Source organism: Aythya ferina (genome assembly GCF_964211825.1).
Source record: "Aythya ferina genome assembly, chromosome: 8".
NCBI classification, from domain to species: domain Eukaryota; kingdom Metazoa; phylum Chordata; class Aves; order Anseriformes; family Anatidae; genus Aythya; species Aythya ferina.
This window is the reverse complement of record NC_140304.1, coordinates 12,486,499-12,513,358: the sequence shown is the minus strand read 5'-3', so window position 1 is coordinate 12,513,358 and position 26,860 is coordinate 12,486,499. Positions and strand designations below refer to the sequence as shown.

General features: G+C 48.0%; 1 protein-coding gene across 1 annotated transcript in view; it reads left to right on the top strand.

Moving 5' to 3' along the window:
* Positions 1-1,250: 1,250 nt before the first annotated feature.
* The window catches only part of XPR1 (xenotropic and polytropic retrovirus receptor 1), a 98,908-nt gene continuing 73,298 nt past the window's right edge, over positions 1,251-26,860 (top strand). Inside the window, exons 1-2 of the mRNA XM_084528647.1 lie at positions 1,251-1,602; positions 7,414-7,465. Of these exons, the coding sequence (XP_084384773.1) occupies positions 1,534-1,602; positions 7,414-7,465 (121 nt within the window). The 5' untranslated portion in view covers positions 1,251-1,533. The remainder of the gene's footprint in view (positions 1,603-7,413; positions 7,466-26,860) is intronic.

Sequence of the window (26,860 nt, the reverse complement as noted above, 5' to 3'; positions counted from 1 at the left end):
GTCGATGGTGGAGGGCTGGAGGCACGCGTGCGGTGCTCGCAGGTTCTACCTGCAGGCTGGCCTCTTGTTCACATGCAGCAAAGGGGATCTGGGAGAAAAGCATGTAATTAGTGCAGCTGCCATATAGTTTTTGTAGATATCAATAAAACATTGATTCCCTCCTTCTGGAAGCTCCTGCGCCATGGTGCATACAAATGGCCCCGGTGGCTTCTCCCCGAAGCAGCCAACACCATGGCCGCCCGGCTGGCCAGAGGTTGCAAATAACGGGAGAAATCTCATTTTTGTTTGACTGACAGTGTTTTTTTTGGTGTGAAGTTAAAAAAAATAATCAAAAAGCTCCGTTTCCATCTTGCTTCACCCAGCCTCCTGCCCCGTCCATCTCCTTCCCCATCTCCTGACATGTCTGTGTGAAAAAACGTTTGTTTTGGGACGTGAACCTGGCCGCTCTTCGTTTTGTGTAGCTCACATTTGTCTATCCCATTTCCATAACTCCCTAAACCTCCGTTTTATGATATTTTTTGGGGTTTTGGGGCAGCGGGAAGCCCAGGGCGATGCTGTGGGGCTGGGGGGCTTGTGCGCAACCAAGCCTTTGGGAGACTGGCCGGTGTCCCGCCGGGTGGTTTGCCCTCTGAAGGACTCTTTTTCTCCGGCCTCTTTTGAAGACTTGTTCTCCCCAGCAATGCGGGATCTCTAAAAGTATGTATTTTGAGAAGAAAAACACGCTATTTATAAATGCTTCTATATGCTCTCCACAAAGCAAGTGCCAGACTGCGCTGGCGGAGAGCCCACTCCCGCCTCGTCGGTTTAAAAAAGAAAAAAAGAAAAAAAGAAAAAAAAAAGCGAAAAAAAAAAACAAAAAACGATGAAAAGCGGAAAAAAAAAAGTGAAAAAATAGGGAATAACGCCGGTGTTTTTGTCTTCTCCTGGCCGAAACAGCACGGAGAGAGTCGTGGTGGAAGCAGGAAGGGGCTGGAGCAGCGAGGTGCCACTACGGCCCCTGAGTGCCGTGCTCCGCGCTCCCACACAGCCCCACGGCCAATTTTTGGGTCAAAAACCCCCCAAACCCCCACTCCCGCCCCGCGCCTGGGGGCGGTCCCAGCGCTGAGGCGAGCACCTCTAAGCCCCGCCCCCTCCCGCTAAGCCCCGCCCCCTCGGCGGGCGGTTGCCGTGGCGACGCGGCCGTGCCGGCGGCGGGGCGGGGCGGGGCGGGGCGGGGCGGAGGGGCGCCAAGATGGCGGCGGCGGCTGTGGCGGCGGCAGCGGGGCAGGGAGCGGCGGCGGCGGCAGCAGCGGGGCGGCGCTGAGCCGAGCCCAGCGGGGCAGAGCCGAGCCCAGCTCAGCCCGGCCGAGCTGAGGAAGCCCCGCGGCGGCTCCTGAGGCCTGAGGAGCGGCGGGGAGGGCGGGCGGGGGCCCATGTGCGGCGGCGGCGGCCCCCCCCCGCCCCCCAGTAGCGGCGGCGGCGGCGGCCCGGTGGCGGCCAGGAGCCGCTGAGGAGGCTCGGAGCGACTGAGGAGGAGGAGGAGGAGGCGGCAGGATGAAGTTCGCCGAGCACCTGGCGGCGCACATCACCCCCGAGTGGCGGAAGCAGTACATCCAGTATGAGGTGGGGGCTGCCCCTGCCCGCGCCCACCGGCGGAGGCACCGGGAGGGGGGTGCGGGCCTGGGTTTGGGGGGGGGGGGAGGCCCCGAGGGGTGAGGCTGTGAGGGATGAGGCCTCGGGGCTGGGCGCTACGGGTCCCGTTCTCCCCTCTCGGCCTAACGGGAAGGTCAGCAGAGCATGGGGTGGAGCAGAAATAACCCCGAGGTGGCACCTTCCCGGGGTGCCCGCTGTACCGGAGGGTCCCCACAAACCTCCCTCAGCTCCTTCAGGGGGTGCTGGGCTCGGTTCCAGCCCCCCCCAGCCCCTGCTGCCTGCTGTGGGAAGGTCGCGCTGACACCTCAGCAGCTCAGCCCGAGCTTCGTCCCGCTGAAGGCTCTGGGCTGGTGCTCAGGGAGGCTGTCAGCCCCGCTGAAACCGCTGCTTATTGCGCTGTCCGGGCTCAGGGACGCTCTCCCCAGCAGCACCGGTCATCCCCACGAGTAATAATTAAACCTGAAAGCTGATTCCAGGGGAGCTGTCGGCAGCGGGCTGCTTGACCTGCTGAGCCAGGCAAAAAAACGCTCAGTGCCTGTTATCGTTCAAGGGCCGGGGTTTTCTCCCTGGGACCCTAATAGTGATTTATGTCTCGCATCCCCATGAAGCTGTCTGCTCTCGCAAGGAAACCGTGTTTATCTTAGCTTGCTGTGTGATTCTTGTCAGACTCTAAAAGTTTATATCTTCCCTTTTCACCACTCCTTTGTTTTCCGTTACCTGAGTGCAAAGGAATAGATGCTTAAAAACTGCAGGCAGGGTTTATTTTAGAACAAATCCATGATCCACCTGAGCTGTTTGCAGAACAAGCTGCCCGAGTAATGCATGGGTTTTTGCGAAGGAGGGACCCCATTGTCTCAGTACGGTGCCAGATTAGTTCTGCATCGGGTCTCTGATGGATTATCTGTGCGAGAGCTCTTGGGGTTTTTTTCTGCTTTTGGGAGCAGAAAACTTGTGTGAGGTCCGAAGGGAAGGATCGGAGGTGGGGCTGGAAGGGAAGTCAAGGAGGGAAAAAGATGTGCAGAAGGCTGCGCTCCTGGCTGACCAGATGGAAGCGGAGGGAGGGTGAAGGAGACCCAGCGAACTATGACACCTCGATTAATGCGTGAAGAACTCTGCTGCGCGTTGGCCGCTGCTTTCGTTACGGGAGGTTAATTTTCAGATGTTTTAACTAGGGCACTGATATTCTCTCCTCCCTTCCCTCATCCCAGTTTAAAATCAAGGTAGATTTCAGTAAAATCTTCCTTAATAGATGTTTCTCTTTCTAGACGTAGTGTTCTTGTTGGACGGATAGCTGAACGCTGAGGGCATTAAAATAAAAACCCCACCCTCCCTTTTAGTAGTAAGTTTCAAAACTCTTTGTTAGCCTTCTAGCTGGCTGGACGTGAGTCAGCCTGCTGCTCATGCATATTCCAGTAGTGCAATGGGCTGGCATTTATTATTCAGTGGCTGGTGGTCGTGTGGAGCACGGCGCCTTGGTTTACTTGTTGGTGAGCCTCGAGGCGAGAAGCACGCAGCCCTCCTTTGTCAAGAGAAAGGCCGAGCTGTTGCTTGGCAGATGTTGCTTTCGTTATTTGGATGCAGTACTTCTTACAGTTGCATCGTAGTAATTTAAAAAAAAAAAAGTGTATAATTCATTGAAATATCTTAATGTGTTTTTTTTTTATTTGACAGTTTATATCTTCTCCTTAATTAAAGCAGCAATCAGTTTGCATTTCAGAGTGAAAGATCCCATTGTGTTTAACTCGGAAAAGATCAGTCCCGTTTGCAGGGACTTACCATGACAGGTTAGGATAATGAAAGGACAGGAAGATGGAATAGCAGTTGTCTTCAAGGCATTCTGTTGATAAGGCTCACATGTAGTCATCTGATTTTTAAACTCTGATGTCTGTAGCTTTTTCCCTCGGAGAGCAGGTGGCTTTCACACAGCCCCTAAGTCTTGTAAGACCCCGAGGTCCTCTCCAGGTGAGAAGGCTCTGGCTTGAAGACAAGCAAGGCTACAAGGAGCTCTGCCTTGCACAAATGGCCAGTCAGACTAGAAGGAGGATGTAATCTGTTGCTGATGATGTCAAGAAGAAGGATGAGGATGTTTTGAAAATCTGAACGTGTAGTTTCACTTTCAGATGGTCCTCAGTGATTTACAGCCCTCTGAGTTCTTATCAGTAATGCGATCTTTCCCTCAATCACTGACCTGTTTAATTACTGTAACTGTGATTGTAGGAAGCGCCCAAGTTGCCCAGCCTTGGGGCGAGTACTTGGTCCGTGGAAGCGTTTAATGAAAATGAATGGGTTTTCCCCTCTCTAAACAAAGAAAAAGATCTACTTTGATACCTATAGCTTGGATTCTTATTTATTTATTTATTTATTTTTTTCAGCAAAAGCGCTGCAGTGCCATTGCTGTGTGCCTGCTTTTTAAGAAAGAGCAGTTGGCATGTGAAAAAGAAGAATGATGATGCATGCTGCTCCGGCTCATTCAGCTCTTCACAAAGACAGGGGCCGTGACTGAGTGAGCGTTAACACAGTGTTTACAGAAACCTCGGTTGACTTGATTTGACTTTTCATTCTAAAGATTGCTCAAATCTTTAGACTTGCAGCTGCTGCCCTGTCTGTGCTGAGGCCAGGTCTGGGTGTCTGGCACCCTGTTGTCTGCAGAGCTGGTGGCCTCCCCAGCGGGATGAAGGCTCGCTCCAGCACTGCTTCTTGCCTTAAAACCTTAGGTTTTGAACCATTCCTTTACTCTTCGATTCCTTTGGTGTGAAAACATGAGATGAAACAAAAGCCCATCTTTGTGTCAGACAACAGAATTTACTTTTTCACATAGAATTGAATAAGTTAGGGTGACTCACAGATTAGTTTCAGCTGATGCTTTTTTCTAAACCCATTCTTTTCTGCCTTTAATGCGCATTTGTAGATGCGGTGGAAACCTTGGATTGCCAGGCCTCTGTTTATCCTTAATCACGATGCAAATTTCCTCTGCCAGTGCGTACCTCTCTGAAGTGCTTGCAGGAGAAGGAGGAGAGCATTGCTCAGTCTGCTCAGGCCTCCCGACACAAGTGTGTGCGTGCCTGTCAGTCTGCTGGGAGCTCGCTGGAGTTTTACAGTTGCCAGATGGCAGTTTCATGTCAGTTTATCTGGCCTGAATTTGTTTATCTGGGTGCAGAAGTCTCTTTAGTGAGCTCTTAAAAGTCTCTTCAGCACGTAGTCTATTCACACTTCTGTTTCCCCGCGTGTTTAACTCGTTGCTGCGCGCTCTGCTGGAGCAGGGAAGGCTGAGAAGCATCCACCAATTTTGGGGAAAAGATCTTAGGGTTGTGGAATGGTTTGGGTTGGAAGGGACCTTAAAGATCATCTAATTCCAACCTCCCTGCCATGGGGGGTTCTAGAGAAAAAAGCAATTAGCTGATGTTTAAAAACAAGTGTTTAATGCCTCTGGGGAAGGAGGAGAATGGGAACAGTTGCTCCAGGCCTGAACTTGATGGGAGAGGTTGTAGGATGTAGGAGCAGGTGGCTTTTTCTCCCTTCTAACGGAGACTTTGGGCGTTAACCCCTTTCCACCTCGGGTAGGGGAAGCAGGTTGTGAAGTTTTAAGAATCATTTCTCTGTGACAAAGCCTGCAGTGGGGGAAGTAGGCGTGGAAAACGAAAGCCGCCGCGCGGTGCGCGTAGCCTGCTCGTCCTCCTCAGCCTCTTCCAGGAGCAGTCTCTCGTTTCTTGGGACGTGGCCAGCTCTGCTCTTCAAACAGGGCTTCATGATAGGCAGTTCGCACCCAAGCTTGCCACCTCCTGACACAAATCTGTTGTGCTATTTCACTAGTTGTCCTTCTGGGTGCTAGCGGACGAGCTTAGGAGAGCATTAGCAGCCTGCAAGCCAGTCACTTAAACCAGCTGCTTTGTTCCAGCATTTGAAGGCTTTTGTCCTTGAATTTTGTTCACTGCCCTGGCTTGGCAGTTGCATTTTGAAGCGTTTTCTTTCTGCTTTGTTGTCTGATATATGTTTAGGTGAGTTTCTACAAGGTGTATCAGAAGCACAACTAAAAAAAAAACAACAACAAAACCCAAACCACCCCACATTTTTGGTTCATGTGAGGCCTGGAGGAGTAATTCTTAAACATGTGAAGCTGACAGCGATGGGTGGCTTTTTGGAACAGCTTTTTGTGGTGTCGGGTCTGGTGCCCAAGGGATCTCTGCTCCTTCCTGGCTAAGGGGCAGTGAGAGCGGTGCTGGAAGCGTGCCGCCCCTACGGGGTGCGGGGTGGCTTCCCACCTGCTGTCTCTTTGGGGTTGTTTCTCCTGTCTCGTGCGGCACTGGTTCGTGGAAAAAGTTACAGATAGGCGAGGATGACGAGCAGGGTGGAAAAGGGGAAGGTGGCTCGTGGTTGGTTTGGGGTTGTTTGTTTTTTTTTTTTTTGACCAGTTGATGCGTGGAAGCGGGTCACGCGCTGCGGGCGGTGAGTCACGGGAGGAAGGAGGAATGGAAACGGGACCGAGGGAAGGAGAGAGCCCTGTCACTGGAATGAGGATCATTCAGCCACGGCTTAGCTGGGAAAACAATTATGCAAGTGACCTTTGTTGAGACCTCTGTGGACTTGGGAACGAGACCTTTGAGAGATGGCTGAGCTGCCTGTTTCAGCGGCCACCTATGATAGCCCGTGATAAACAGCCCTGTCCTTTAGACCTTATATTTACTTAGCAGGCTCATAGCCCACATTACAACAGTGCTGAGCTTCTACTTGCTGAGCGTGGGGTTTTTTTCCCCTATGGGGGTGTTAGGGCAGCTGTTGGAGGCTGGGATGTTCTCCCTGGGGGAGGGAAGGGGGCACGAGAAGTGGAGGGATTGTGGAGCTCTGGGACCTGCTGGGTAACGGGAGGCAGGGGCAGGAAGCTTGACAGACCCGAGTGGCTTTTGTGGGTTAGATTGCTGGAGGTTCAAAAGTCCAGGAATAAAACACAAGTCTTGCAGCAGGTGTTTGCAAAGCAGGCTTACACTCTCTGTGTGAGTTAAGATGCCTCTCTGCTCCAAGTGATCTTGGCGTCTGTGTAAACCAACGTCCTGCAGTAGGAATGGACCTTTCCTAGTTGCCCCCAGTTCCAAAATTACATTTAGAGTTACTCCATCAGCCACAGGATCCAAGTTGCTTGATTCCTGCACGTGCTTGTGATGTGCAGCAGCGCACACCTTTAGCCCTTGGCTCTGGCTGTCCCCAGGAGCAGCATGCTGCCTCCTCCATGGGGCGAGGGCCTGGCTAGCAGCTCTGGCCTCTGCTGGCTGTGCCCTCTGGTGTCCTCCTCCTCCAGAGGCAGCCTCCCGTGGCTCCCTGCTCTGGTCCATCAGCTCCTTTTCAGCTCTCAGAATGCCTAAGCATTTCTGTATGACTGCACTCTGTACCAGTGCTAAATCTCTGCCGCTGCTGTTCCTCCGTTTGTCTTCACAAACTCCTTTCTATGTCACCTCACAGTTTGTTTTTTTCATGAAACCTTTAACATCCTACCAACCGGGAAACATTTCTTCCAAAGGGAGATGTTTAGAAATACAGTTGGAATAAATGGTGTCGATTAGCAAGGTAACAGGCCTTTGAAGCAGTCGGTAAACCTGAGCGCGTGTTTCTTTTGTTACCAGAGATGCGTGTAACGGCACTGACATCACGTTCCCTAGCTCTGGGTGTCAGTCTGCAGGGATAAAAGGACTTTAATTGCTTTTCTTTTCAAACAGGCGTATCAAAACAATGTAATTTTTTTGTTGTTGTTGATGCTGACAGTGTTCCTTGTTCTCTCTCTCTCCCCTCCAGGCTTTGAAGGAGATGCTGTATGCAGCTGTGGACGAGGCCCCTTCTATAGAAGGTAAGCGAGCTGCAACTGAGAGTCGTGTTTGTCTTGGCATTGGATGCTGGGCACACAGTAGTGTTACTTTTCTGTCCCCAGTCCTCCAAAATTGGTCAACATAATGCACTGATGGGCAAGCGCTTGGCCCTTCACAGCCTGCGAGCTATTTTTGATTGTTAGGACTCTTTGTCCTCTGTCACCAGAACAATAAATGGCTCTGTAGAGCTTGGGACTCCAACAGCTGGATTCCTCTTGCTTATAAGGACATTCACTGGTGCAAGTACTTTCCTCGTCGCTTGAGAATAGACCTTTGTTTTCCTGGGCAGCTAGCAGCTTCGGGAGGTAATTGTGGTGGAGAGGCGCTGGCTCCTGGTGTGTCACCCGTGGCTGGAGCTGTGAGAGTCTCATCCTTTCGTCCCGGGTGCTCCCTGAAGGCTGTGCTACCTCTCGTACGTTGGCATGAGTATATTTTGTGTTTGAATGTGTTTATTGCCGCTGAATCCTCTAGATAAGTGACTTTAATGCAGCGTATGGTATTAAGCTCTCTGCGTTTTGAATAGTTTAAGTGATAAGTGCAGTAGTTCTCCACAGAGTCCTTTACAGCCTTATTCTCTTCTTCCTTTTGTTGTCTTTGAAGTACTGAATAGTTTATGTTGCTTCGGTCCCTACTTATTTGCCCTTCCTGTGGATTTCAAACTGTTCTAAACTCCGTGCTTTCACCAGTGGAATATGGAATACTGTTTTTTGGGGTTTAACTCTACTTGCTCTTTCATGAGCTTTTTACAATTGTGTTGGTTAATAGAATGGGGCTGTGATGGGGGCAATATTTAGTGATGCCTTTCAGAGGTGCAGTCTGAGCTGAACGCTTCCTTGAAGCAATGCTCAGACAGGTGTACCTCTTAGATTTAACCTGACACCTGGCTGCTTATTTGTCTCAGCCCTCTTATTTTGTTAAATCAATCGTACCCTTTGCTCTTAACTTGTGGGTCCTGGAACTGAACTTCTACCAGCAGGTGGTTGTGGTGCTGGCATCATCTGAAATACATGGGTAAAGTGTGTGGGCTCTGGGAAACACAAATGCAGCTTGCAAACAATACACTGACAGAAGGGGGAAGTCCTGCTTGTATTTTTCTGAGTGACAAAGTTGCCTGAAAACCCACAAACCTGGAGGATCTCTCCCCCAGGCAGCACAAAACGCTTTCTATGTTTTGTGTAGGCCAAACTGACCATCTTTATTAACTCCTAAAGACAGTTTACTGGTTTTGTTGAGGGGAAAAAATAACACAGCATCAGTTTTATAGAAGACTGGAGTGTTTACAAGGATTTTTTTTTTTTTAATCCCAGTGCAGTGGGAGCAAATATAACTTTGTGGTGTGATGTTTGAGGATGATGTACTGAGTTTTGCTGGAATTTCAGGGTGGCTTGGCCGCTGAGCTCCTGGGATCGGTTGGGACGAGGGACATGTGAGCCACCTCCTCGGGTCCTGCACGAGAGGTCAAGCATCTTCTGCAGGGCCTGCCCCATGGGCACTGGGGTTGCTGTGGGGTAACTCACGGCTTTTTTTTTCCCTTGCTCATTGTGATATGAAGATGTTCTGTACGTACTGTAATGTTTGTGTCTAAACATGCTTGGGAAGGGAAGAACAAAAAGGTTTAATATGCTTCATGTTGGTTTTTAAATGTTAAAATTTAAACCCGCTTCTGCTGCTTTGATGCTTTCAAAACATCAACAAAAAGGAGAATAATGACTTAACATCATGCTAGTTATGAGAAGCATCTTCTGCTCATTATTTCGAGATCAGATCTCTTCCTCTGTACTGTAGAGAACAAAGTGATCCAAACTGTTTTGAACTGCTCAGATTTGTCTCTGTCTTGCCTGAGCTGCTTTTATGTAGAGAGCAGCTATCCTAATTCCTGCACCTCTTGTTGGCTAAGTGCGTGCAGGGTGGCTTGGTTTTTGTTTCTAAGTCTGTTTGCAGTGTGCTAATTCCCTCCCTCTTTTCCTCTCTGCTTAAAATCTGGTTTGCATCTTATTTTCTGGCTCCCTCTCTAAAAATCGAGCGTGTCTTAGGTCGGGACCAGGCTGTTTGAACAGGTCTGGTTGAGCTGTTGGATCTGCAAGGGCAGCTGTATGTGAGGCAGCGGATCCTTCATCCACCCATTGCCGGTGGGAGCGCCGAGGTAACAGGCTGGCAGATGTCTTGCCATCAGCTGCAGCTGCAGGGAAGGTTTGTGTGGTTCAGCGAAGCCTTATGCTGGGGTTACCGTGCGACTGCACGCAGGCTGTGCCCGAAACGCTTCCCTCATCCCTGCCAGAGCAGATGGAGCAGGTTCCTGGTACTTCAGAGGGCTGGAGCAGGTATTGCCAGGGGCTGCCTGTTGGCCTGCATGTTTCCAGTTTAACGTGGATTTTACAGCTGATGCTTTTCTGTTCCTTTGAGCTTAGCACAGAAACTACAGGAGGGTGCTACTAAAACCCACCTACCCCACGCGAGCCTAGCGTAAATCTCATTTTAGCCTGGTTTAACGAAAATTCATTTGATCTCGTTGATCCCAGATGCTGTGGACGTGCGCGGTTGGTTTCGATTTACCTTAGATGTATCGTAGGGCTAATCTTCAGCCAGTACATCGGGCCGTGAAGGGAGCTTCGTGTGCCAAAGCCGAGGCTGTCCCTGGGTTTTATGCTGCTGTGCTACAGAATTCAGGATTTGTGAATGAGTTCCTTCAATTTCTGCTGCAGGCTGCTTGCTGTATCACTTGGTAAAATTTCTATGCGCACAGGAACGCTTCCTATGCTTAGCAGTGTGCTGGGAGCACTTGGAAGCTGGTTAAAACATGCTGCCCACTGAAGGCACGGTGTAAGTAATGGGCGAGGCAAGCAATGGGTGAGCCACCCCCCGTTAACAGCAGCCAATGGGTTTGTGTTTGGGAATCTCCTGCCTTTGGCTGGGACACGGGTAAACAAAGCAAACTTCAGAATGACTCAGGGGCTGTGCAGCTGATGGGGCTGCTGCTATTTTAGTGGGAAAAGTGTTGCTGTGAAGAGGATCTTGGATTGAAATTGTGGCATTCCTCCTCTGCTGGTTACCTACTTCCATGGTGACCCCTCTCATTGTGCTAAGTTGACTCTTATGTGTCTGTTCTTTCCCATCTTCAGGTTGCGAGCACAGACTGTAGTATTAAGTAGCAATGAAGAAACAGATGTGGAGAAGTAAAAAGCGATCAAAGCTGCTTGACAGGAGAAGGCTGTTCATAGCTGTACCCTGCCTTCTGCAGGAGCAGGCAGTCTGCAAGGTGCTTTGGCTCCCTGTCTTTCATCAGAGCCCTACCAGACTGTCTGCGTGTCTTTTTGTGGCAGTTGCTAGTTGCACACACAGGTTTCTTTAATCTGTTCAAAGATCTGACTTTTTTTTTCCTCCCTGTTTGTGCACCTTGTAATGACAATTTTCTCTATGCCAGTGCTACTCTTCTAGATTCCCCTCATCTTTTTATAAGGCTTTCCACTGAAGCTGCACCATCCTTCCACATCTGTACAGAATTAGGGTGTAGTCTGCTAATTCAGTCTCATCCACATCACTGGAAAATGCGTCAAATGATGCTTGATTCCCAGTTGTACCACGGGACTTGCTTGAATTTCTGGAGAGTGCTTTGTTAGCTGTTTGTTACGTGCTAGTTCCTGCTAATGAACCACTCTGAGCAGATCGGTGCTGCCAGGACGTCCTTCTCAGCTCCCAAGCCTCGTGGACGGGCAGCAGGGTCTGTGTGCGAGTGTGCTGGGTCGGTGCAGCAGGCAGCCATCCTCACCTATTCCTGGGAAGAAGCCGGGACAACTCCGAGGTGAAAATGTAGCGTGGTGCTTGTTTTCTGAGGCAGAACTTGCCCTATCGCAAAAGCACAAAATACTGACCTCGCCACGAGCCTGTTGATTTCTGCATTCCTCGTTCCTCCTACAGCTGAGTCTTCCCCACGTAAAACAGGTTACTGGACCACCGGCAGCCTCCTGATTATTCCACTTGCTGGGCAGATGTGTCGGCATCTCCCCAAGCTCCTTAGGATTCAGCTCTTCCCAGCTGCAGCAGAGATGAAAGTGTGGCTGTAAATTATTCATTCTGATTATCTGCTTGAATGGACAGGGCCCATTCTAAATATTACTTCCTAGAATATTTGTCTTTCAGATATTGAAATTTAACCTGCCTTTAATACTTGTGTAAACAGATCCTGTTGTAGTATCAGATGGCACAGAACCGTTCCGTTGCATCCTCTTATTACGGAGATTACTTATTCCACTTAACCTCAATCCCAAATTCCAGTGGTATGGCTTGAACGGGGATCTCTGCTTGTGTGTGAACCTGCAATGCCGTAACAGAGAGGAAGCAAGGAGTAGGAATGCTTGAAGGCTGAACTCCAAACCAAAATTAATAGGTGACTTTAAAGTTTGTTTGACAGGGAAGAAGCTTTCAGTGGCAAAGGAGATCCTCTGCTGGTGCTCGTGCTCTGCAAGTTCACCTCTTTGCTCGCTCTGGATGAGAGGTGCGAGTCTGGGATGTTCTCAGTGTGCCAGCACTGGCAGTGTGTCCCTGTTCCTGCTCTAATCCGTAATACACTAGCAGTGTTAGCTGACAGCTAAAGATCTTCGAGTTCAGATTTATTTCTGTTGCTAAATAAACAAAACAGCCTTCTTCGGGGTGATAAATACTCCCAGTGAGTAAGATAGGACATGGGAACTCTGTGTTTTTTTCCAAGGGAAGTTACGAGGCTGTGACAGGTCGTGTTCATTATGTGCAGCCTTGCCTTGTAGGGCTGAACAGAGACTTCAGGATTGTCTGTATCCATCCAGTTGTCTTCTTTTTATGTCAAAATAAACAGCTCTTCCCAATCGCACCAACTTATTTGTAGCGGGTTGAGGCTTTGTTGACGTGGGAGAGTTTAAGTGAGTCTTCAGCAGAACTGCTTCACGTCAACCACCACGAAGCAGCCACAAGCAGATTAATGCTTTGTTGTTATGGGTTGTTTCACACCCATCCAGGACTGGAGCTCGGGGGCCTTTTGGAGGATGCGTGTGGCTGAAGGTCGGTGTGCTTGGAGCTGCTCCTGGATCCTGTGCAGTGCTGATCAGTCTGGAGGCCCCTGTGCTGATAATTGCTTTCTAAATGCAAAAAAATCCCATTGTGGTCCTCTTCCCAGTTGGAGACTTTCTGCTGGGTACTGGGCTTTCTGGAAAAATGGGTCGTTGGGCTTATTGCAAACGTCAGCTTCCAGAGCTCGCAGCCACCAGACGGGAGAAGCTGGCCGCGTACCAGCGCCTAGAGGAGGAGGTGATGTCTGGTGTCTCTTACCTAAGGCAATAAAATTTGAAAAGTAAACAGCACATGTGGTTGGAGAGCAATGTGAGGGAACAGCTGGATGGCCACCAAAACATCCAGCTCCGACACTGCACGGGCCGGCAAGCTCGTGGCGTTGCTGAGCACACCTTCATTTTATTTTCTCTTTTCCTCCCTCAGAGATGTGTTTCTGGGGGACTTCTCTGTGGTTCAAAGCTCTCTCAGGCATTCACTCTGGGTGAAGGACTCGAGTCCCAGGTGCACCACGTAGCACCCAGGTTCGAGGCTGCTCCCGGGGCTGGAGAAGGGCAGTTAATTGCTTGCTAATTTTGTTCTGTATGCTTTGTTTTTTCTTTAAGCGTCCTGTGGTACAGAGAGCTGTTAAAGCTGGGATATCGAAGAGCTGTATGTACAGAAGGCAGCAGGGAAAGCTGGATCTAGCCCATATGAAAGGGTTGCACCTACAGGCAGGTTTCTTCCGCAAACTGCTTATCAGTCTGGCTGCAGCAGGGCTGGAGATTATTCCATAATGGTGTGGGGTAAATTCAACATCAGAAATGCTTTTTTTTTTTTCCCCTTCCTGCTTTTGCCTTCTGGTAGTTTAGAAAGGCCAGTGCGGTGCCTTTTTAGTGGTTAGAGAAATTAACGCTGTTTGTAATTGACCTGGTAGGTGCCAGGTTCTGCGTTAGTGGTCACAACTTGAGGGTTGGAAAGCAGAAAGAGAGTTCGCAGAGCTGGAAGGCTGACAGAAGTGTGCCTTCCGCGAAGCGCTCCTGAGACAGCAGCAAGACATCAAAGAGCCTTCGGGCTGTAGCCGTGAAGCAGCGGTGCACATGCACGGACAGGAGGTCGGTATTTATTGCTGCCTTTCAGAAAAGGCTGCGATAGACATCGTAACAGCAGGATTTACGGCGCGTGTAGGAGGCAGCCTCTGGCTCTCTAGTCATCGCTTCGGAGCCGCATTTGAAAGAGGTGGCTTGAATTATTAGACAATTAAGATTTGGGATGAGACTGTAGCTACTCGGTGAATAATGCAATGTGAGTTAAACTCAATGGGTTTCTCCTCTCGTTAAAAATGCATGCTGTGGGCAGGGAGTGAGCAGGCTGTCCCTGGAAGGAAATCTCATTCTTCTGCACCAGAATTGCTTGTAAGATGCCTCAGAAAAATGGCCAGGCTGTCGATACCCGTGGAGTCCTGACAGCTCTGCGTGCTGCAGCGCAGGAGGAGCAAGGGCTGTCCCCAGGGACCCTCCTCCTTGAGCAGCCCCTCGGTTTTGTTGCCCTCATCTGCTGTAAGGCCGTGCCACGTTCCCAGAACATGAGAAGGTCTGTCACTTTAAGTCATTTTAAAATTAGTAAGGATGTGGTGACAAGTCAACCCACTCCTGGTCATGTTTCCTTCTGGTTCCTAAAGTAAGAAGCTGGCTAGTCGCTGAAGAGGTGGTCATTGAGGTGGCACAGGCTCACTTTGCCTCTTTTATTCCCAGTGCGTCTGTAGCCCTGCAGCTTGACCCCTTTAGAGTAAAAGTGGATAATAGGCTCATTTAAAAATACAAATACGCTTTTTGTAAATACCCAATCTATAGTTATAGTCTAAAATTGCAAAATTACAGCATCTTGGCTTTACAAAGCCACAATTTAAAAAAAAAAAAGATTAAAAATGATACATTTTATTCCCATTCTTCCATTATTATACAGCCATTTAGCTAATAAATATATTTCCACATGTCTTATGTTATTTTTGTTGAATGTGGTCACCCTTTTCCCCTGAATTTGTGCAACTGAAACATAAAAATCAAATCCAATGGTTGTGCTTGCAGGTGAGCCGTGAAGGGACAGAGCTTCAGGAAAGCAGCAGAGAAGTGTGCAGGCTCTTTTTCCCCCCCCCCTGGGGTTTCTCAAGAACATCTAGAGGACCCTAGCAGTAAGGCAGCAGCACCGCCAGCCCAGGTTGTGTATACTGAGCTACAAACCACAGAGAGAGCTCCACGGAAGTACACAAACCTCCTTGTGAGCGTGGTTATTGCTGTGCACAGGGGGGTGAAGAGCAGCGCAGCGGGCACGGGGTGCCCTGGGCACAGCCACTGTGCTCGTGCGAAGCCCCCGGGTGAGCACAGCCTGGCCTGCAGCGCTGCCGCCGCAGAGGAGGAAGCCTTGTTTATCTCCTAGGAGATGGAAAAACCAATTTCTACTTCCTGATGAGAAGCTGACAGGCTATTTGACTTAACAAGGGAGGCAGTCAGGGTGATTGGGAAGAGGGAAATTGCATGCCATAACACACCAATATAAATGCAATTTATTTTGCATGTGCTGTATAGCTTCAGGCACGTGTTTTGGGGAGGGGTAGGTGGGGAGGATTCTTTGTGTGCTGAAATGCCCCTTCTGAATGCCAACAGGAGGTAAATTTGGCTTCCAGACGGTGTTTATAATCTTGGCTTTATTTTTCCTGTTGTTGATTAGCGTGCTTTTATAAATGCTCCCAGTGTGTGGGGGGGCTGAAGGGCAGAGAAGCTGAAAAGGTGGGTGAGAGTCAGGACCAGCCTTGTCCCAGAGCTGCACACTGGTGCTGCTGCCCGTACCTGTCCCACACCGAGCTCCTCACCTCTACCAAAACCCAGTGCTTCAGTACCAAGCAGAAGGTCTTGCTGCCCATCCTGTTACATGCCAGCTGCAAGGATGAACGGCTTTCGCTGCTCCAAACCTTCATTCTTTGCTTCATTTCCTATTCTAGCCGATCGATATTTCAGTGAGCTACCTCGAGTGTCTTTTAGTGCTGGGGCAGCAGCAGCAGTGGCTGTGGCTGCTGGTCTGTGAAGCCAGGTATGCTTTCCATAGGCAGCTCCCCGTGAGCACAGCTGTAGGAGTGAGTCACAGGCACTGCAGCAAAATGGGGTAATAACGAGCACGATTGGCTGATGTACCTATAAGGCAAAGCCTATAAATAGGCTGAAGGAGTTTGTTTAGTACCGTAGTGTTTTGGTATGGCTTTGCCTGCCGTAATCAGAAGTAGGACTGATCAGGTGTGGCAAGGAAATAAACAATCTGAGAGCCTGATCTGTTGCTCTGCCTTACTTCAGAGCCTTTTTGCTCCTTTGTGTGTGCCAGATGTTCCTTGAACTCCGCGACGATCCAAGACAAAGGTTCAATTTTCCCCCTGCCCAGTAACAGGATAATGCATTCCTTCATTAGAAGCTGGGTCAAGGCTTGGTTCTGCTCTGACCTTGGTGAACACAGGTGCAAGGAAATGTTTCTTGAAAGTTTCATGTCCTTTTAAAGCCTTTAAGAGGTTATAATTCACTGAGTTGCCTAGAGACAAGAAGGCTGCCCAGAGAGGAGAAAGGAAACCTTCCCAGGGAGGATAAAGAGCGCGTTTGGCTCTTCTGTGATGGAGCTGGCTTAGCATCAGTACTCACAAATGATAGCTGTCTGTACAGAGGCTTCGTTTCTGGGTTTCGGATGCTCTAGGAGGTGTTCTTAACACATGGTATTTGTTTATATTGTAGTTCTAGAAGGGTGCTGGTAAGACTCATTCATTAAAACTTCATGTTTCAGAGTGTAGGTTGGTAAAACATGGGTTCTGAATGAAACCTCCTTGTCTAGCAGCTGGAGGAAGAAAGGAGAGGCAGGACACCAAGCTTGCAGCATTTGCCACGCCTGGTCAGACGCATCTGCTGTAACAACCTTGGCTGCTGCTTCTGGTGAGCACATCAGACCCTGCAAAAATACCCCTCATCAGGTGCGAGTTTGAGCAATGGGGAGCCTGCCACAGCTCTAATATTGTTCTCCTCAGCAGATGTCTTCTTGGCGGTGAAGCCTGAAAGTGTGGAGGAGCAGGAGGAGTGACGAGGTGCCTGGGTCCCTCTGCCTGCCTGCAGCTGGGCTGTGCCTGAGCCACGCTGCTGGGCTCTGGCTTGTGGGCACGGACCCTGTTCTTCCCCAGCTGGTGCCTTTGGCTCTGGTGTTACCTTCACCCCCCTGGCAGGTTAGTTTGTTGCTGTCAGTGTTCAAAAAGGCTTTAACCTGGAGTCTCAAAGGCTCCAGGGGTACCGAGCATCTCCAGCTTTAGAAATCCGCAGGCAGCTCGGTTAGAATTGATGCACGCCCGCTCGCCTTCCGGCTGAGCAGGAATTCAGCGTTGGAAGGTGCCTGATCTGGGCCTGGTCTTGCCTAAGCACAAATCCGAGTAATGAATTAGTCATCAGACGTGGAATTCATTTCCCTGGGGACACGGATCCCGGGGCGGGCGCAGCCCAGCTGTCAGGCAGGAACTGCTGATGCAGGAACTTGTCGCCAGCTGAGAAGTTCCCTACCCCGCTTAACGCAGCGCGGCCGCCTTGCCAAAGCCTTTCCTTGGCATTTCAGTAGTCGCACAAATGCTTTACAGTGTGTGCTTAAAGGCCAGGGCCTCTCTGCCTAAATGATATGAAAGTATTTGTTAATTGGCTATTTTGAAACCAAAGGCAGCAGACCGTAATTATGGCAGTTCTGTAGTCTCCTGTGCGCAAGGTAACTCAACTGAAGCCTGCTCTCATGGTAAGCAGGGTATGCCAGGGGAGTTTGCCAGCCTACATTAATTTCAGGAGTCATTCTGTGGTTGTTGAGATGCATGGGTTATACCAGGGTGGGATTGGGAAGAGATGTTTCTACTCTTTTTCCCTTCTTATCCTTGGCCACAGCTCTTGTTTTTGTTCTGTTTTCTTCCTCTTTTGCTGGTGTTCCACTGTGGCATGTGGCTGGCCTCAAGTATGATAATTATTTTGAGATGTTTGGAAGCTTTACCTATTAAATGTGAAATAGATGTTATGGTAGTGTGCTCTTCTGTACATAACTGGATCAATCTCTGATCCAGAGTGGATAAAAAAAGCTTGTGGCAATACTCTCTTCCTGATTTATGCTTTTCCTCATCACGACTTCCACCTATGCTGATCCTTTGGAGAGTTTCTGTTATGGCTCCTAGCCAGGACGTCAATTTTTGTTGCCTTTGTTGGACAAACACCACGTGCAGCAGCAGATAAATGAGGGATTCTCTGCTGCAGCCAGGGGAAGCGGCACAAGAAACTCAAGATTCTGGCTGGTGGTGTGGGCTTTGAGCGACTGCATTTGAATACTGAATAAAGATGCCCAAACCCTTCAACTGCTTCCAGTCCCTTTACACCAATTACAGGGGATCCTGCTTGAAATACTTAAGAGAGAGAGAGAAGGGAAGAAGCTGAGCTGGTGCCAGATACCACAGCTGCCTTGAGCTCTCCAGGTATCCATCAGACCTTGCAGTCTTTGTGTGGTTCTGCTGCTATGAGGTTTTTAAGCAGAGGTCATAAAAATCAACCCTCTCAGACTATTACCCCATGTCAAAACAGCTTTATTTTCATGCTTTAGGAGTAGCCTGTAACTGTAACTGCAGTACTTCCATCTCTTTGGACTATGTTTTCCTCAGATGAAAATATTTGGCTGAAATGGTTGTTCAAAATACAAAGGAACGAAGATAACTGCCACCATGAGTTATGTTCCCATTCTCATGTTCACTTTTTCCAGCCGTTTGGCAAGGCGAAGCGAATGCTTTGGCCTTCTTGAGAGCTGGTATTTTGTTGCTCTCTCTTAATTGTAAGTTCATTTGCAGAAATTAGCAAAAATGAGGTAGTGCTTGAAGTAGTGCACTTGGGTGCTTGAGCCTTGTTGGATCCTGTTGCTTTATAAATAGCATGTTCAGGGTGGCACCTCTTCTGTGCAGAAGGTGTTGGAGTCGTATTTAGGGGTTTGGATTTGGTTGTGCTGTTCTGCTCTTAATCTTTCGAGACTCAGATTTTAATACCACGTCCAGCTTGCGAGTTGTAGCCTGAATCCAGTTGTGCTCCGTCAAAAGCGAGTGCAGCTGCTGAGCACTCACAGCTTCTGAATTGCACAGCACTGATCTGTTTTGGAGAACGTGGCACTGATCTTCCTTTGAAAGCTGACTTACCACAGCTTCAGTTTTCCTCCTTGAGGGGCAGCAAGAAGGTTTCAGCACTGAAAGCGAAGGCTCAGCTGGCTGGTGAAGCCTGAAGAAAGCGGGGAGAATGCTGTCTGCTGGCGAGGTTGCTGGGTTTTATCCTCTGCTGCCCTTAGCGGGACTGTTTGCTGGTGGAGAGGAAGGGTCAGAGTTCAGTTGCAGAGACCTTGGCTGTTTCTGAGAAGAGCTGGAAAAGAGGGCACTGCCGGGGTGCCTGGCACTGCTGCACGGGGCCTGCCTGCGGGCTTGGCGTTAAGCAGGCACCATCCCTTCCACCGTGTCAGAGAAAAACCTCTCTGTTTGGGGGCTAACAACCAGCAACCTGCATTTATGTACAGATATCCTGATCTTTAATTCAGGAAGCCAGCTCTGTTACTCGCTGTCTGGTGCCTGCTTTCAGGCCGGGGAGGCTCTGGGAAGAAGACTGATGGCACAATTTGGCTGTTCCCCACGTCTCCCCGTTAAAGACGAGCAGTTTTGCAGCTGATCAAAGAGGGAAGATTACGCTGCTGCCACAAACTGAACTGGCAAGCGGGGATAAGTGGCAGCTCTGAAGCAGGCCTACCTGAACAGGCAGGCTCTTTGTTGTCAGCATAATGTGAATAATTTGTTTTTGTGGTTTTTTGTTCTTAACAGAGATGTCGTTTGTTCTCTTGGAATATTTATTCTTGCGTTTCAAAGCCCAAACAACTGGGTTAGTTTTAACAGAAAGCCATCTTTTGTGGAGTTACGTATGTGGTAAAAAGTTCATCTTCAGGTAGCTGGAGGGAATATAGGACAGCCTCTGTGGTTCTCAGAGCGCTTTTCTTAGGGAGAAAAAGAGGGATTTTGTTTGGCACACCTGTATTAGCAGTCTGAATGTAAAACCTGCCCAGGAACAGTTATATCCCTTTTATTAAGGAGTGTATTTTTCTCAAATGGAGGAGTATGAAACCAGCAATACGTTACAGATCAGTTGCCTTTTGTGTTACGGGTAGGCACTCATGTTGTGTCTTTTTTTCCCCATATCTTCCAGTTTCTGTAACTTAACTAGATATTGTCACCTAAATGGCCATATTTAGGTAGCTGTGTTGAAAGGCTGTCTTCTTGTTTTCTCTGTGATACTGCTTTTTATTCATCTGACATGCAAGACCAATCTAGCCAGAACTAAAACCTGTCATTCTGCTCCCTCCTGTGTCTCCGCTTGTATTGCTGGGCCATCCTGCTTGTGTGGCTGTGCTTGGTGCTCTCCAGAAGCCTCGAGCATCTCTGCATCTACGTCCTTTTGGTGAGAAAAGGGACAAGTGGTCCAAAGGCATTTGTACAAGTTCATCTGCAGGCATAATTCGGTTTAGTTACAGGCATAAAGTTCGATTACATCCCAGCACATTATATTCACAATGCTCACAGGCAAGTTTTAAATGTATGAAGATATTTCAGGTGTTTAGCTGGCCCTTGTGCCTCTTCAGAAATACCAGGTATAACAAATGAATGTTCTCTGCACTGAATGGATCACCTGAAGAGGGACACGTTCTACCTGTATGTATAGTGAGCATTTGTTATCAACCTTCCTCACTTAAAATAAATAGTTTTTAGAGCAAATAGATAATATTTTTCACAGTATCTTCTGCCCTTAACCATTTCCATTTGTGGTTTGCATACAAGGAATTTGAGTTAAATTTAAAACTATGTTCCAAACGATAATTTTTGTAGGTTCTCTGTGAATTGAAGCTCATGCAAGTCCTGAAAGTCTCTGTTAATAATAAAATAATTGAATAGCACAGACTTTGCTGTAGTGGTTTAAGAACTTAATCTGCTAAAATGCTCTGTCCTGGTCCAGAAACAGTGAGTTGAAGAAAGCGGCTGCTACTGGCTGTGGCCTCTTCCTTGCATATGGCGAGGCTTGCTTCTCTTCTTTCATTGTTATTTTACTTCAAATTAGGAAACCAGTTGAAAGTTGAAGACTTGCCTGTTAAATCAGGAGTGGAAATACGTCAACATGTCAACTGCAATCTGTTTCCAGTTACTGCTCCTGTCAAATCTGTTACGTTCACAAAGTACAAGTACTATTTGTGATATCAGATCACTTTTAAAGGCAAATTTTGTTTAACAGCTTTCTCTTGTCATTTTACCTTTATTTTCGTTGAATTTCTCCTTACTGTGTAGCAAGGAATATTCATGACTGAAGCAGGAGTTGGTGTCTAATTCTGGGAGAAGAAGCTCTTGAGTCTGGCTGTGGCTTGCTTTGATGCACTACAGAGTTTCATTTTTCATTTTTTCGGAGAGCTAATTTAGTGCCCAGTAACTGAAGATGAACAGAATCCAGCAGAATTTAGATTATGTGCAACTGCTAGGGAGCAGAGGAGGTTGTGGGTCAGTCTCTGGGTGAGGAGTGAGCTTCTGCAGAAGGCTCTTGACAAGGGGGAAAACCCACGCCTGATTGCATTGAACTGTTTTGCTCCGCATGTTCATTAAAAATAAGCAAATAGGATAAGAGTAAGCTCTTGTCTTACTACAGAGCATTACTGCTTTGTGGCACGTTGCCTATGAACAACGCTGTTTTCCCTCAAGTTGTTAAAATGGGCTTATTAGGTTACCTGAAAGGCATCCTGCCTTGTCTTGTGTCTTGGAGTAAATTCTGTCCAGGTCATTATTTGTGTTTAGAAGTTGCAAGAACCAGCAGTCAGGATATTTTGGGTTTCCTGATGCCGCTTTCCCTCTGGCCAGAGGAGTGGTGTTTTGGATGTTTGCTGGGGTTGGTGCCCTCACCTTGAAAGAGGTACGGCTTCTGCTTTCCAGGGAGAATGGGTGCATGGTATTTTTAGGGCTTGGCAAAGGTGAAAGTAAGCAAATAATCTTCAGGAGTGTCATTCTGTAAAAGACAGCTTTGGGATACACATACTGTGGATGCACATACTGTTTTAGGAAGCACCTTGAGAATAATATTTTAGGAATTTATTTTTTTCCTACATTTAATCTCTTTAAGATTCCTCTTCATGTACTTGAAGCACTTCTTTTTGGGGGGGGGGGGGTGTTGTTCGTTTGATTTCACTCTGCTGTTAGCTTCTACCAGCGGTGTGGAATTAAGCGTGTACTCAGGTAAAGTTCTTAGGGATGGAAGAAATCTTTCCGGCCTCCCTCTGTTCCTGCTGTTTGCGTGTGGAAGCGGTGGAGCTCTCCCTGCTGATGCCGGTACTTCATTTGAATATCTTGGAAGTGACTTTCCTATAATAAGGACACTTATCCCATGGAAGAAACGTTAATCATCTAGATTTTTTTCTGTATTTCCGCATACCTAGTTGGAAATTCATGAAATCCAGCAGAGGATCCAAAAGACCCTTAAGGACTTGTAATATTAAAGTGATTCATTAACTGATCTAATTACGTGACTGCTAGGATGTGTCTGAATGCTTTGGGGCAAATAGTACAAAGACAAATAGGTGGATACCTGCCCTAGATGAACGTTTATCCTTTAATACATCTGGGCAGCTGTTGTGTCAGTTCAGAATTCCAGTCAAAAACACAAACTGTGACGAGTGGTCAGATAACACGTGGCTACTGTACATGGCTGGCTGCATTTGGCAGCTCCTTGCTTAAAGGGCTGAGAAACCTGCCACGGGATTTCCTCCCAGGGGTTAAGGTTGGAGGATTTGGTTTGCTGATGTTCTGAGTGCTCCTCCCTCTTGTTAAAATCAATAGAAGCAGGTTTTAAGAAACCTTTTTTTTCTTTTTCTTTTTTCTTCAGCTACAAAGGCAAAAATCTTCTCTCTGTGGCAGAAACAGAAGCAAGCAGATCTATATTTTCCCCTGGTTGATGTGGGCGGCTCCAAGCTGCTTTTGCAATTCCAACTGCAGGCGGCTTCTGGAATCCATATCGCAGGTAGCTTCTCTGCGGTGGGCTCCCAGACCAGGGCTCTGCGTAGGCTTCTCGCAAGGTTTTGTCAGACTGCTGAGCTGAGATGCCTTAATTCAATTAAATAAAGCAAATTGAAGTGATGGTTAAAGGAGGTGGTTATTTGTAAAGTGTATTTTAAAAAGCAGTAGACGTAAATCTTGACATCTTAAGTTCAGTTTCTGTTCAGGAAGGGTAAAATGTCACCAGCTGAAACCAAGAATAACAAGTTTAATTTTCTCCAAGTAGAAGAGAAGCTCTTAATCCTACAGAAGCTGCGCTGTCAGGAGCGGGCAGACAGCTTCATGGGAGAAGTGTTCATCCATGGGACGTCACCACATTGGAGTTGGACTGGCTGTCCTCATTTCCAAACAACGGTGGGGTGAAACTGGTGTTCCTCTTCAGCTCTGGTGATGAATGCCTTGAGCTGTGCTTTGTCGCTGAGCGCTGAAATAGTCCAAAGCAGCAGCACACTCTGTGGGTTTGCCCAAATGGAGCGTTAAGGTTGTAGCATCAAGTGTGGCTTTTGAAAAATGCTTGTTAAGAAGTCTGCTGGGTGTTGGAGTGAGGAGGGAGAAGCTAACCTGCTGAAACGCCTGTCAGCTGCAAATGAACCTAAAACTGAACCTAAAATTAAATACCTGTTACTTGATCCAGAAGCAATTGTTTGAAGTCATGAATGGTACCTACAGAGAATAACAGAAATAACAAAACCGGTCCCTTATTCTCACATTGGAATTAGCACAAAATTAGAGCTCTAGATGCAAACAAGATCTAAGAAGTATATATTGCTTTCCTGCCCCCTGGTAATAGTGGTTTTTGGTGTGTTTCTGTAGCTCTGTCTCTACTCTGGAACAGAGAAGCCCTTGGTGACGTTTGGCATGAGCATGCCGCTGATGGGGGCTATAGGGCTCTGGTGCAAGTCATGTCGTGGTGGGTTGAGGTAACCACAGCTGAGCTATGCGGGACACGACGTGTGGTTTCCACTCATGGACAAGAACTGGTTTGCTTGCAGTTCCTTTACAGAAACAATCGGGCTGATTAAGATGATTAATTACTGCAGTTTTCTGCCGTTAGTCTTTGAGAACACCAATGTATATAGCGCGCAGCGAAATCCATTAACACGCCACGACCCTGTGCTAATAGTTAAGCTCTGCTCTTCTTTGAGCAGCGCAGCGGTCTGTTAGGTGCACGTTGATGACAGTGGAGTAAAAATAGATCCCTTACAAAAGAAAATATTTGATTTGACAAATGAGATAGGCTTGTTCTCGTGCTCTTTGGCTGCTGGATGACTGGAGTGGAGTGGAGCATGCCAGTGGTGCTGTTAAAAGTTCCTGAACGGGACTGAGGAAGATGTGATATGGGAAGGGAGAAAGTGAGTGCATCGTTATGTACAGCTCAGCCCTGTCTGCTTGATGATCCACAGCACTCATTTAAAGCTTGTTTATTTAGACTACTTATCATATGGCTCACTGGCTTTGGAAAAGGGAGGTGAGGGGAGAAATGGACTCTTTGAGTTCAGACTTTTTATATGCTAATTTACTGCGATGTACAAACCATCTCTGCAATTATAAAGGATGAGGAAAGGCAGCTGACTAACTAGGGGCTGCCCATAGGTGTCCCGAGTCAGGTTCAGACATCGCTGTAGTTCTTTTCTGAACTGATGCACAGACGTAGATGGTTGTGTACGCATGGTATAGGGGTTTAAAGGAGACGGCATGTGTCTCTTGCCCGAGGACAAAGGATCCTATTTGATGTGGGAAGGATGAATTGTTTTCCAATCTTACAGGCGTCTAGTGGTGTTTACACAAGCAAAGGCAAGGTTTCAGATAAACCACAGGCTTCATGTGACTGTGATTTCAGCGACTCCAGTGCAGTGGAAATAGCGAGTCTCAATGAGTCCTTAACTTTAGGCTGTGTTTCAAACCTAGTCACAATGCTAGGGAGTGCCACATACAGAGAAATTTTACCCAACTTGCTTTACAATAGTAATGTGAATACCTACCTGACGCAAAAAATATGGTGTACCTAAAAAGACAGACGGTACCTGAGCTTCAGGAAGAATTAGATGGAGTTTAAGATGACTGCAGTGACTACAACACTGGCGGAAGGCTGTGCTCATCTTCAGCTCCACAGTGATGGGTAAAATCCTGTGCAGCTGCATTTAGGGAAGTATGTGATTATCTTCATGTTCCCAGTTGTTTCAAAAGTGATCATTTACATCGCATAAATCGATGTTTCTGGCTGAAGTCTTCGGGGTATTCTTGATGCTGTTCTTCAGTTGATTGTAGAAACTAATTTGGGGAAAAAGATTAATGGCTACAGTTTACTCGTAATCTCAGTGTGTTTTCATTTGAGTCAGCTGAGACAAAGAGGTTGACCTCCTCTGTGTGAGCTCATAATTCAGGTCTTAAGAGGGAAAAAAAAAAAAGGAAAACAAGAGCTCATTGTTTAATACTTCTAGAAATGATGAGATGAATTGTGGATAAGTTTAAACTCCTGTGTTACAGGAAGACTTCCTGATTTTAGGCAGCTGGTATTTAGAGGGTGCATTAGTGGTGAAATTTTCAGGGTGAGGGCAAAGCTCAGAGTTATTTCAAGACTCGGTAGGTCTCTTTCTGACCCGCTGCCAGTGCTACGTGTCCTGTACCTGCCCAGGCTGTGCTGTTGGACATCCTTGAGGACAGCAAAATCTGTTCCTGCCATGGTGAGAATCCTGATTCTGTGATACAGTGCTCTGTTTGAGCCCGTCTGATGTTCCTTTGGATGCTTTCAGTGTCTCTAACTTCCAGAAAACTTTTTTTTGAGACTTCTTTAGGCAGCTCCAGCTTCAATGGATGTTGAATACCTTTTGTCCAATGCAAGCTACGTTATCTGTTTTGGCAGCCTTCACTTAGTGGTGTTCAAAGAGAAATGCTTCCCTCAGTGCTGCATGTATTCTTTTATTTATTTTCTTTACTTTAACGTCTTCAAACAAGTTAATTTTGTGGAGTTCACCCATTTACCCAAGTTTCTTATCTTTGCCATCCAGGCTCAAGGATTCGTATGCAGAGCGAGCGTTTGGGGATGCGGGAGGGAGAGGCTTGGAGGCAGGAAGCGGTGTTACCTCAGCTATTGGTTACTACTGCACTTCTTCCATTTATCTTTGTCCGTACAATAAAACAGCTCAAAACCAGGTTTGTTTCCAACTAACTGGACTATGGAAGCTGACTTATGTCCTGTCACAAATGGTGGTGTTTGTATGCCACCTAAAAGCAGTTGGAGGAGCTGGTACACGTGGTGGTGACACAGGCTGCAAGCAGCTCTGCTCTTTAGACCCCTGCAGCTGTGTCTGGGCTCATTCAGTCCCAGTTTCTTCCTCTGCTGCTCTTCCTTGACTCCCTGCACGTGTGCACACTGCAACGATTGCTCCTGGGAGAGCTCCCGGAGCTGCTGCTTTGTGCCCCTGCTGCCCTTGTGGCTTTGCCTTGGTTCCCTGCATGGATGCAGCCAGTATTGGCGGTGGTGAGAGTCTGAAGGTCTCAGGCTGGTGTTACCACACAAGGCATTGTTCCACCGTAGGTCCATTGTCTGTAGGTGTTGCCTGCAGAAGGGGATGACGTGCTTACACCAGGTCTGAGCTGCACCAAACCGCTTCCATCCCGTACACGGCTGTGCTGCTCGCTAAACCAGGGGGTGCATTCAGAGCTCTTAGGCTGTCTCGTGCCGTAAGTACAGAGGCATGGCTAATCCAAAGTTCCCCTTCCTCATCTTGCTGGGTTCTGTAATTGGCTTTTAGGCAATCTGATAAAAATTGGCACTGCTGTCCTCAGTGCTTTGCGTGCTCGGTGTTGGCGAGCACGGCCAGCAAGCAATGAGGAGCTCTTTGTCTCAGCCAAAGTGAGATACCTGAAACCAGTAAGAAATGTTACCATTGAGAAAAGGATGTCAGGTCTTTGACCTCACGGTATCTCCAGATCAGCAGCAAACACCAGAGGCTCCTGTAGGGCTGCAGGTAGGTTTTGGCAGAAGGACTCAGGGGTACATGGGTGGTGCTAGGCTGCCACGGGGCCCATGCAAGCACCTGCCCCCTCTCACTGCAGGGGGGAAAGCTGAGCAGGTGGCACTCAGGTTTTGTGTGAAGTTTAGAAATAAGTAAATACAATTTGTTTCTGTAAAAGTGCTGCTTAAGGAATGTGTAGACTCCTTTTTCAGGCTAAAAGTGGGATTTCTCTGCTCTGCACAAGCACGACCCAA